General features: G+C 31.5%; 1 protein-coding gene across 1 annotated transcript in view; it reads left to right on the forward strand.

The window, feature by feature from the left end:
- Positions 1-12,583, forward strand: part of LOC145330783 (uncharacterized) — a 48,457-nt gene that overhangs the window by 31,636 nt on the left and 4,238 nt on the right. The window contains exons 18-24 of the mRNA XM_080175448.1: positions 4,060-4,175; positions 4,643-4,826; positions 8,446-8,490; positions 9,159-9,236; positions 9,705-9,776; positions 10,009-10,076; positions 10,920-11,045. Of these exons, the coding sequence (XP_080031574.1) occupies positions 4,060-4,175; positions 4,643-4,826; positions 8,446-8,490; positions 9,159-9,236; positions 9,705-9,776; positions 10,009-10,076; positions 10,920-11,045 (689 nt within the window). The remainder of the gene's footprint in view (positions 1-4,059; positions 4,176-4,642; positions 4,827-8,445; positions 8,491-9,158; positions 9,237-9,704; positions 9,777-10,008; positions 10,077-10,919; positions 11,046-12,583) is intronic.

The raw sequence follows: 12,583 nt of genomic DNA on the forward strand, positions 1-12,583 counted from the left end.
AAGTCAAATGCCTTATTAAATCAAAGTGTTCTCAATTATAACCACATGTATATATAATTAGAAACAGTTTTTACTTAATAAGATCATATGACTACAACCCCACACCCAACTTTACGGAATAACATAAAAAATAATCCTCTTCGATAGCAGTTTATGAGATTATGAGTGACACACATACAGATAATTGAAAACATTAGTTGCTATTATACAGAGAATATATATTTGTACTTGTACACAATACAAATTCCAAAACATTTCAAGATTTTACACTCCAATAACTTTGCTGTTCTTACAAAATAGCTTATTTATATATAAAAGTAATCGGATGTCTATCTGTCTGTGTTTGTAGATAAGAATCTCGCTAACTGCTGAACCGATATAGTTCTTTTTTACAATGAAGCTTTTATAAGTCCAGGGAATGTTTTTAAGTATATGTGGGTAGGGTCATTCTCCCGTCCAAGAGAAATTGCCCCAAGAAAAAAATATCCTAAAGCATATATTTCAAAGCCGCCTAAAATGCCCTTATATTGGCTTTCTTTCACTTAATATCGTTAAAACGGCTTTTTAAAAGCCTGCGGGGGGCTGTAACCCTGCAGGGCCAATTGCCTAACCCTGCAAGGCAATCACCTAACCCTGCAAGGCAATCACCTAACCTAACATAACCGCTCAAAATCCCTTGTAAAAATACGACGAAACGCCCCTTTAAGAGGCGTTGCCACGAAAGGGTCTATACCCAATAAATTTTCTCAAAAAATATCTGTTTTTAACCTATAATCTGCATACGTTTTACATAGCTAAAAGATTTCTACATTTACCCAAAAGCGGGACGGTATAAGTTGTAAGTAGCCTGTAAGGCCGTAGCCAATGTTTAATGTTAAATGGCCTGGATGTAAGCAAATTGTTTTTAACAAGGATGGTAACTTTATTTCAACAGAGAATTTAAAATATTTTTTTAGTAATGGCGCAGCCTCTGTTTAAACAGGACCTAGTTGTACGTCAGACAGCCAGTATTTTTTTTTATATTGACTTTATCATCATTAATTTATTGAATTTTTAAGATTGAAATCTAACAAATGGATATTTGTAGAATATAGGAGAGGAGGGACTGGGTTAAAGGGGTGGAGGGAAAAGGATCATTACTTTAGCCAGCTACAAGTTTCACTTTATTTGAGCACATGGTAATCTGCTGTACGATCCAAGTAATAATAAATCCAGTAAAATATTAAGTACTATTAAATCCATAACTGGACATAATTGCCATTATAATTTTTCATCCTTATCCATGTTCTTGGTTAAAATAAGAGAATGTCTCTGCTGAGCCAGTAAACCAACAATTTATACTAGGCTTTGCAGCCGCCTTTCAGCCGTCATAAAATTTGATTATCTCATCCTAACTAAAATTATTAAGAACAGCTAAATAGCAAAAAAATTGTAATTTTGTTTTGCTGCTGACTTTCTTTAAATTCAGATTTCTTCAAAATATAAGGGTGAGGACAATGTAAGATTAGGTTTATCATAAATGCTAAAATTTATCTAAGGGGGGGGGGGGCGAAAGTGACACTTTTTGAAACCCAAACTAAAAGTCAACAAAGGAACTCAACTAAAAAAGGAGTTATAGGTCTGAGATTTTGCATGGCAGTTGCTTTATAGGGGTACAATATGGAACTGTGAAGAAACGGCGGCGCAACCGCCGAAAACCGCCGTTTCCCGCCGATTTTTTTTTTACTTTTCTCGGCGGTTTTCGGCGGTTGTACCGCCGTTTCTTCAGAGTTCCATATTGTACCCCTTTGAAACAACTGCCATGCAAAATGTCAGACCTGTAACTCTTTTTTTCAGTTGAGTTCCTTTGACTTTTAGTTTTGGTTTCAAAAAGTGTCAATTTCGCCCCCCCCCCCTTTGTAAATAATGCATTTAAGGTACAACTTATTGATAAAAAATTACAATGAATAGTCATGACTGAGTGACCAACGTACGGACATACGTTCCCTTGTGATAGAGTAGCTGCTTTCCAACTGATTTGTATTCTATTGTTTATTTGAGTACAACGTTTGGTTGAAAACACATCTAAAGGAAAAGTTTTTCCGCATATGTTAAATTAATTTAATCTGCCCGACAGTGATTTGCTCTACACGGTTGGACCCTCAGATGTCAAAACTTTATTTTAGTGTTTGGCCAAAATGACTTTGCAATTGTATCTGTAAATACGTCTAATAACACCCTTTGCTATTTTTAAAATCCTAGAAAATTTTTTTTGCAAGAAAATTGCATAAATTCGCAACCTTTTTTAGAACCACTACATAACTCGAGTTTTAAAACTTTTTATATAAAATCCTTTTTACAAAAAATATCAATAATTACTTAAAATTAAACCTGAAAGAAAAAAATCTCATTACACGTGTTAATTTGCATGTTTTAGGTCTTTTTTTGAGGAAAGTATAACTTCCACATTTTTGACAATAATTATATTTTTTTAACATTTCAAAGTAAAATATAATAAAACTTAAACGATTTTTCTTGAATTATCAGTTGAAAATTTCATCAAACATGCAATTTAAGTGATGAAAATTTAATAAAATCATTTTTTGAATGTTTAGAATTACCAATTTTCTACATTTAAAACAAAATGTTAACAAAATTTAAAAACATTTTAACATATAACTTCAAAAATCAATAACATTTTATAAAAAGATGTTTCAAAAAATAAATCATTAAAAGGTATTAAAATGCATTTCAAATTACTTAAAATTAAAACGAGAACATCTTTTTACAATGTATTCTGTGTAATAGTGTTTAAATGACATGATTAGTGAATGAAATATTTCCTAAACTCATTAAGCCTTTTTGTGACTATATTAAAAATAATTTATTTTGTTTTATATTGTTTTATATTGTTTTTTTATTCAAATATTTGACAAAATTTCCCTATGTCAATAAAATAAAGTCAGTTTTTTACTGTTTCCAGGTTTTTCTTTATAATTATAACAATTAAATATAATATAAATCTTCATTATCTTTTATTTGAATTATCATACACATTAAAATGTAAAGTATAAGCTAGAATAGCACTTTTTTTAACGAATATTTTAATGACATTATATCAAAATAATTCCTCTTAAATATCACACAACATATGATTGGGAAGTATAGCCATTTCTTGGAGGTATAATATTTACAAAAATACCATTAATTCTGTTTTTATCAGAAGTTAAAAAAATTGAACAATTCTAAAACAATGGTTGGCTGTCTAGATATTGAGTACACTAAGACTACGGCTCTGTTCTATTGAAATAACGTTGCAAAAAGAGGGGTTCTGAAAGTAATCTACCTAATTATTTTTAAAGAACCAACAAGTACTGTCAGTATCTTTTTTCTTGTAATCTAGCAGACAATCAAATCATAACACAATTTTCATGATAAAATATTCAGGTTTCTACTTCACATTTTAAAAAATATACTGATCAATAAAATGTTCAAAATTTTACTTTGTACTATTTGAAAAAATATGTTGTAATTCTTATTTTAAAGTTACATTTTTATCCCTGACAAAATCATAGACGACTTTTAAAGGCATCTTATCTAAACTTTTTGAAGAAAAACTTAAAAACGTTAATTAAGTATTAAAACTATTTTCTTCGATTTTTCTGAAGTTATTATCGCATTCTATGGGTTTTTTATTATCATTTACTTATATCGAAAGTGCCAAACATTGTACCCTAACTTATTCATTTAATAAAAAACCAAGCGTGTCTAGTTATGGTATAGTAGAGTGTGGCTTCGCCCCTAGAATTTGGGGAGGGTTGGAGATTAAGTTGTATCAGCGGCTGAATTTGGTGGAAAGTTTATATTTATTGACGTGTTATCTCTTCGGTTGTTTAATTCTTTTATTTATAGCAGCTTCACATAGGTCCTGGGATGGTTTTATGCCATTTAGTTTTCAGATTTAAGTCTTGTTATGGTTTTGGGCTATCTTTTTGCTCCAAGATTGTAGGTGCGCAGCCGCTAGTGACATATAGTCATCATGTTATTTTTGTATTACTTACTTTACATTATGTTTTTTAGGATTCGAGTAGCCCTTCACCCTCCCCAAATCAGCGAAGGTACCGGAAGAAATCTCCATCCCCAGGGCCAAATAAAAGACTGACTAAACGCTCCAGCATGCAGAGGGCGTCAGACAGGTAACCACAGACCCTTCACTTTTACCCTTTACTTGGAGGGGGGGGGGGTAGTTTTTAAGGTGACATATGTGAATCTTAGTGGTTGATACTCTACTAGAAATGGGCTAAAACCTACCATGATTGAATGCTAATGTCTCTAGAAATTATAGAACAATTTAGTTTCATAGGAACCTGTGTTTTGGATCACCACAGATAAAATAGTAGTGGCTTTGTTTACCTCCCCCCACCCCTTTCGGGGTTTTTAGCCCTATATTTGAATATACTAAGAAAACACTGAACCTTTTTATTTTTACATTTAGAATATTTATTTCAATAAATGAAACAATATACAAAGTAAATAAAGTTATGATTATACAAAGTGCTTGTTTTTTTAAATTACAACTTTTCGTGTTTTCTAGATGAAGTACCTAAGTATTCAAATAAATAAAAGTATTTTGTATAAGTTTATTGTATAATATTTATTTCAGACGATTGGACCTTTTGGACGGACTAACCAGTGCGGACGAATCAATCCGTCCCGTGTCCACGGACCTGGACATTGGGGGCGTGACTGACGCTTCCAGCTGGGTTGGGGACTGTGTGACCATGCGGAGGGGAGCCTCCAGCAGGGCAAGCAGACCCCTTACTAGATATCTTCCAGTTACGACCCAGGTAAAAGATTTCTTTCCCCCACCCCCTTAATTACAAATAATTATAGCAGGGTTAGACCTAGAAGTGTATAGTCAAGCACAAAACCCTTTGATTTTCAAATTTCAAAATTGTAGTGTTTTCTTGTGTTAATTGTTACATTAGGATAGGTTTTATAAGGTGCAGGTTTAGAGCCCTGGGGATAGGCAATTTATTGTAAAAATAAAGGGGAAAAGGGTTCTGTGCCTACTAGGCAATTTGAGGTAAATTACCGACAATTGAATTTATATTCTTCCTATAGAGGAATTGTAATTTAATGGTGAAATTGCAGCCTATTTTTTTTTCAAATACATTTACAAGCTACCAAAGATAGAATTTATACACAATAGTTGAGATGGAAATATTAATATTTTGTTCATTATCCTACTCATGTATCTCTTGTTTAATTATTCCTATCTTCAATCATACACAATAAGATGAAAATGACACCTTTTTATACAAATAAGATACCTTCAGGCTTTGTTCATTAATATTTCTGAAACAGCTTTTGAAAAAGTTTAGTTGTATCATATCATTATAATATGTTTGTCTCAATAGTCATTGTTGAACTAATTTCCACCCCTCCCCCTCTTAAATAGCCTAAAGCCTGCATACCTACTGGGTTATATGACAGTCCTAATATACCAGTATTAACAATGGTATATCTTTTTCTTGAATACTTCTCTGGGATAAAGTATTAATACAATACACCAGAAATTTAGATGTTATATTCGGAAACAGACATTAATACATTAATATAATAGGATTTGGTATCTGTCTGTCTCTGCTAAAACATCTGGCTAACCGCTGGACTATTTAGGTTCTTCTTTTTGAAATATATATATTGGTCCCTATCAGATTTTTATTTATTTGGGGGAGAGTTTAGTAAAGCCTCAAAACTAATATTAAATGTTATATAATATTTATATTAAATCCAATATATCCTCCACCTCTTTACATATCCCCACCAGGGTGGGCATACAAAAAATCCACCCATGTTTTTTTAAAAAAACATTTGAAAAAAAACCCAATGTTTTTTTTGGGCTTTTATGGGTTTTTTAAAAAAACATTGAAATTTAACGTTAAGATTTACAAATTTAATCTCTATTTACTCAAAGACTAGGATCTAATAACATTTTAAAGCAAATTTTTCCTAAAAACGTAAAAATATGAAGTAAATGATGATCTATTGTTCAAATGTTTATGAAATTACTTTTTCTCAAAACTTAATTTCAGAAAACGCTTTGCTACTAAATTAATGATAAATAAATTGTGTAAATTAAATAAGAATAATTGATTTTTTAAGCTAAAACATGACAATTTATGAAAGGAAAAAGATGTTGTAATGTGCAGAGGGTTTTATTAAGGGGATGTAAAAAGGTGAAGGCCTTAATAATTACTGGGAGGGGGGGGGGGGGCAGCTTAAGAATAGAGGAGGAGGTTCCACATTTTGAAGCTTTTAACCTTCCCACCCCCTTAATAGAATATTTTGTGCACCATTGCTAATAAGGGTTCATAATTGATTGGAATGCCAATTTTATTCATTATCTATCTTGTTTATTGTGAAATCTTGCTTACCTTTTACCTATAACAACACAAACATTAATATTTCATCAATATATCAAATGTATTTGACTCCTAAATGAAAAAATCCAATAAAACCCTATAAAATCCCATAAAACTTCATAAAACCCAGGGTTTAATTTAAAAACCGGGTGGGGTTGGGCTTTTTAAAAAAAACCTGGGTTTTTCCCCCACCCTAAACCCACCCCTACCCATATCTGTATATTACCTAACCTAATCAAGATATACATATAACTGCCTCTGATTGTTCTACTAGCATGACAAAGGTGACTAAATATTAGGGCGGGTTCATATCGGAATTAGACAAAGAGGGGATATGCAACAGATAAAATTAACCTTTAAAACATTTCTGACCGAAAGAGAATTTTAAACAATTGGGTTTTAGAACGCGACCACTAAAAATATATTTCATTACTTATTAATATGCAAAGACGACATTCAAAATTTTTTAAAAATCAGAACTATGGTTTCATGGTGCTCCCTGGAAAGGCCCTGAGGAGCTGAATCAGGAACTTTTGTCCGTTTCAAAATATCTCGTTCCTAGCCTTAGAAATCACTAAAAAACCACAATTTTTTAAGGTCTATGGAGAATTGTCTAATTTGTAGAGGTTTTTTAGATTTTCTCAGGCTAGGAACGAGATTTTTTGAAACGGTCAAAAGTTCCTGATTCTACTCCTTAATGCCTTTCCTGGGAGCACCATGAAGCCATAGTTCTGATTCAAAAAAAATTTGACTCCCATTTACAAATAGCTGTACAATTGAATGTCTGGTCGTCAGCGGTTTTGAGACTTAGGATAAATTTTAAATCATCCAGAGTTGTATTATACTCAAACAAATCATTTGCAGATCCCCGCTTTGGCCTCAGAAAAAATGTCCAAAATCGACCCACCCTACTAAATATACATTTGAAACTAAAATAAATATAACTATCGCTTTCTGTATGATTATGCCCAAAAATTGTAAAAGCTATTCTTTCTTTCTGGTTATAGCCGGTTAAATATGATCAATACAAGTATTTATAAGTTAGGGGCCAGGCATTTAGGGATGGAACTATTGACGATAAAGGATATTCCCCCCAAAAATTGTATGTAAAAATGTTCCTTTGATAACTGGTGTTTTTTGGAAAGGGTAAGGGAGGGTTGTAAACAAATATAACTGGCATTGTCCTTTACACTTCTTGGGTTACTTAGAATACAAAAGATTATGTTAATAAGATTACCTAACTACAACAATACTATTCATATGAGCGAAGCTTGCCGGTATTTCCTTTAAAAATAAGTATAATAATATCAAGAATGATAACAAGATGTATCACCAACTAAAAAATCACGTTCACGGAATAATTTAATCTATCCTAACCCTTAAATGTCCAATAAGAAGCCTCTCTATTAAGCATTACCTAAAAAGCTCAACAATTGATTAAATAATAATCTTTTTCATGCGGACTGTTATAATTTTTTTCAGCATAAATATTAATTCCCCTATTTCATAGTATTTATCTATTTATTTAATCTAAAACGTTTCTTTTTTTCTTGGAATTAATCTTTTGCGTAATTTTTTTCTATTTTGTTGCTACTTTTAATAGCAAAAAATGCAAAATTTCTTGGCAATAAATGACACAATTTTTATGCTGATTACTTTACTATTTTTAGCAGAGAAGCTTTACTATAATAAGCTTGTTCTTCCTATTTTTTTGTAGGAAGAGGAGAGGTGGAATTAGACTCTAAATTGAACTGGTCTTTTAAGTTTTATAATCACATTCTTTCATTCGTTAGCATAAAACTTGGGGACTTTAAAATGATGAAATAACAGTGATTAAACTTTTCGACAATTATTTTAATCTACTGAAGGGATATTTTTTTAATTCTCACAATTAGGGGTTTAAATCAATTTTATCATTCCTCGTGCTATCTCTCAATATCTAAGGCTTTATATTGGTTATATTTTTCATTCAGTAATGATACTGCGCTACTTATTGATATTCTTTTCCTTGTTTATAATAAAATGTTTATTTTTTAAGGAGAATTTTGATTTGAGAGCGCACATAGAGTCCGCTGGACACCAGGTAAATAATATAGTTTAGTAATGGGATGTCTGTTTGTATGTCCGTCTGTCTGTCTGTCTGTCGCTCAGAATAATTAAGATACATACGTTTTTAAGTTTTTATAAAGAATTTTAATGTTAAAAGACAGATGTCAAAATTGATTAACTTAAATTGTATTTCCGCTTTTAGATAAAGAATTATACAAAAAACGAACTTTATAAAAAAAAATCCCTAAAATTTGATGCAGATTTTAAATCTACCTCTAACATTAAAATTCTTTCCAACTTTTATATCTTAATAAAAATACATCATGTACATTAAATTCTTTGATAAAATAAAGTTTGTATTACCCCAAAAAATCACGTAAATATACTTTTTTGAAGTAGAATGTTTGTCTGTTTGTGCGTCTGTCTTTCTGTCAAACCCTCTGTTTGCCAAAAGATACATAAATGAAATACCACTTAAAGAACGAATGATGTTTATATGTCTGTCTGTCCCTTTCTTGATTCTAAAAATGCTAAAGTGAGATACCATTTTTAAAAATTCTAAAACAAAACATTGAAAACAAACATTTAAAAAAAATTTTCTTATTAGTATAAGACAGAAAAAGTGGAAGAAGGGTGGTCTTAGAATGCCTATCTCACTAAAATTGTATATATTGACTTTTTAAAAATGTTATTTATTTTCAGATCGAGCTTTGTAGTCATATAATTCTAAACTCATGTTCATGTAGAGGTTATCTTAGCAAACTTGGTGCTAGATTAAAGGTAAGGATATAATTATACAGTCAAACATTATTGTAGTTATATGATTCTTAACTTATGTTCATGTAGAGGTTATCTTATCAAACTTGGGGCTAGATGAAAGGTAAGGACAGACAGACAGACACTACAGTAGTTATATAATTCTTAACTCATGTTCATGTAGAGGTTATCTTATCAAACTTGGTGCTAGATTAAAGGTAAGGATAGACAGATTGACAGGCAGACAGATAAACAGACAGACACCATTGCAGTAATGTATTTATAAACTCATGCTCATGTAGAGGTCATCTTGGAGCTAGATTATTAAAAGATGAAATGATTGTTAGACAGACAGATAGTTATAAATTAATCCAGACAGACTAAAGACGAATAAACAGAAAATTATAAATAAATGTGGTTTTATTTTAAGGTCCGATCTTCAAATTATTGTTTTGTTTAAGGTTCGATGTTCAAAATATTGATATTTTTTAGGTTTGGACGAAACGTTGGTTTGTGTTTGATAGAAACAAGAGAACTCTAGTCTATTACAATGATAAATCGGAGGTATTTTTATTATTAAGCAGCATAGCTACTCCATAACTGTAGTATTTCACTGACCGTTAGCGTTTGAAGATTGCTGAAAGTCAAATGTTTAAAATTATGGTTCCTTTTCTGTATATAATATCGCTAGTTAACTGGAAACCTGCCTCTTATAAATTCTAAGCTATCTTAAGTAATGAGGACCAATTTGGCCAGCCATTTACGAGATCTTACTATACATACAATTATTTTTCAGACAAAAGTGAAGGGAGGAATTTATTTTCATTCCATATCTGAAGTTTATGTGGATCATCAAACTAACAGGTATGTTATTGATAGTAGCTGCGCTTTATGTTTTTATAATAGCTGCTCTATATGTAGATACTAGCTGCTATTGGGCACTCAATTTCTTCCTTTCGTAACATCGCACCTTATGGGGCGATTCTTCGTATTTTTCACAGTAGCTTTTCTCCTATTTCTAGCCCTTGCGGGGGGCTCTAACCCCGCGGGGCCAATTACCTAGCCTTGTGGGGCAATCACATAACCAAATTTAACCTAACCTAACCTAAAATAACCTATAAAAAGCCATTTTAAAATACGACGAATCGCCCCTTATGGGGCGATGTTACGAAAGGGACTATACCCATTTTTTCTAGTGGTGATTAAATTTCTCTTGGATGGGTGGTGGTACCCTCCTCCAAATGGTTATACACCTTCCCAATACCTATGGGAAGCTTCACTATAAAGGAGAAACAAAGCGGTTAGCGAGATACTCGGAACACATAAACAGACAATCTTCCTGTTACTTTTGTATGGGGATTATTCCGTTTCTTCTTTACAAAATAAAATTTTAGTTTTAGCTGGTAGGGAGAGGGGGGGGATATAGTCTGCTTGGTGTCTGCAAGTCATCAAATTGTCTGCTTTCTTCATTGAATATAGGATAAACGTTGATATATTGACAGGGAAAATTAGTTTAGTTCAGTTTAGCTTGTTAACATTGAAATCATTTATTGGTCTATTCGTTCATCCAGTAAAGGGTAAAGGGAGTGGATAGGGGGTATCGATATTTTAGCCAACTGTGTGCATCATTTTTATAGAGTATATTAGAATCTTCTTTCCATCTATATTTGTATTTTTCTTTCTATCTCTGTATCTATCTAATTTTAGGACTACAAATCAGAAGACCAGCTTTGTAATGAAAACCACTGATCGTAGCTACCTGTTAATGGCTGGGTCCCCCGAGGCTATGCGCATCTGGGTCGACGTCATCTTCACAGGGGCCGAGGGTTACAGGTAATAACTATTCCAGTATGGCTTCGAATCCGATTATAACCAGTTCTGGTATATTAAAAAATATGTATCATATCTACAAATAATTTTCCACGAATAATAAAATAAATATATAGAATTAATCCCTGTGTTGGTATCCTGGGCCTTTTTTAATCGTATAATTTTCCTTGTACTATCCACAGGAAGCTGTCTATAATACGATGCGATAAAAAACTATTCTGACACGGCTACAAATTCTGGTATTTTCATTGGTTATAACCATTAACATTAAATGTTGTTTTTTTTTGATAATTTTGTAGTTTTTAATCCACACTCGATTACGTAAGTCTAAACTGTTGAAAAGATTTCACTAGAAAATGAAAGATATTAGTTGCATTTTTGCAACAATCATTGATAGATAGATACCTTCAACATTGTTTACTTATACAAAAGATAGGTAGATACATTTATTATTTGTAGATAGATAATTAGGTGTCTTGTAGAAAAAAAGAAAAGTAGGTAGATTTTTAAATATATATTATTAGATTGTAAGTAAAATAAATAGACAAATATTTTAATGTACAAATCTATATGTATCCTGATGAAGAGCAATGAAAAAAATCGGACATACAGTCATATTTTAATTACAGTGTAGATGCGCTACTAAAAAACCAAACCTGGTGTTAATGTTGTGCTATATTAGTTGCATTTTGCCAGGGACACGGGATGCTAAATTATTCTTCATCAAATTATCATATTTCTAATGCTTCCTTTTGTAAATTGTAAATATTGGAAGGAGGATGTTAGGGTTGTAGATTATTTTAATTGCCATCGTCTCTTCCCTGGGGGTTTGCAAACATTTCAAATAAATTCTTAATCTCTGTTAAAAGAAAATATTAAAGTGTCAGTTTATATTGCAAAATAGGTACGTTAATAGTAGATAGATAGATAAATAGAAGATAGATAGGTAAATATTAAATAGGTAGATATATAGTAAATAGATAGGTAAATAGATAGTTTAATAGTAGATAGGTAGGTAAATAGTAGATAGATAGGTAAATAGTAGATAGGTAGGTAAATATTAGATAGATAGATAGATAAATAGTAGATAGGTAGATACACAGTATATAGGTAGGTAAATATTAGATAGATAGATAAATAGTAGATAGGTAGATACACAGTATATAGGTAGGTAAATATTAGATAGATAGATAAATAGTAGATAGGTAGATACACAGTATATAGGTAGGTAAATATTAGATAGATAGATAAATAGTAGATAGGTAGATACGCAGTATATATGTAGGTAAATATAATATAGATTGGTAAATAGTAGATAGATTAATAAATAGTAGATAGGTAGATACGCAGTAAATAGTAGATAGTTAGGTAGTTGAATGTATAACATACTTTTCAATACAAGTTAAGACTTACAGAGTGGCATCGCTCATTAAAGTTTGATTGACCCCCTTTCCCCCCTTCCAATACAAATAGTTTTTAAGCCAAATAAAGTTGTATTAACTGTTCATGTCCTCTCTACATTGCATATAAAATTGCTTCTA

The sequence above is a fragment of the Acartia tonsa genome, chromosome 10 (genome assembly GCF_053477335.1).
Source record: "Acartia tonsa isolate MP-2025a chromosome 10, ASM5347733v1, whole genome shotgun sequence".
Taxonomy (NCBI): domain Eukaryota; kingdom Metazoa; phylum Arthropoda; class Copepoda; order Calanoida; family Acartiidae; genus Acartia; species Acartia tonsa.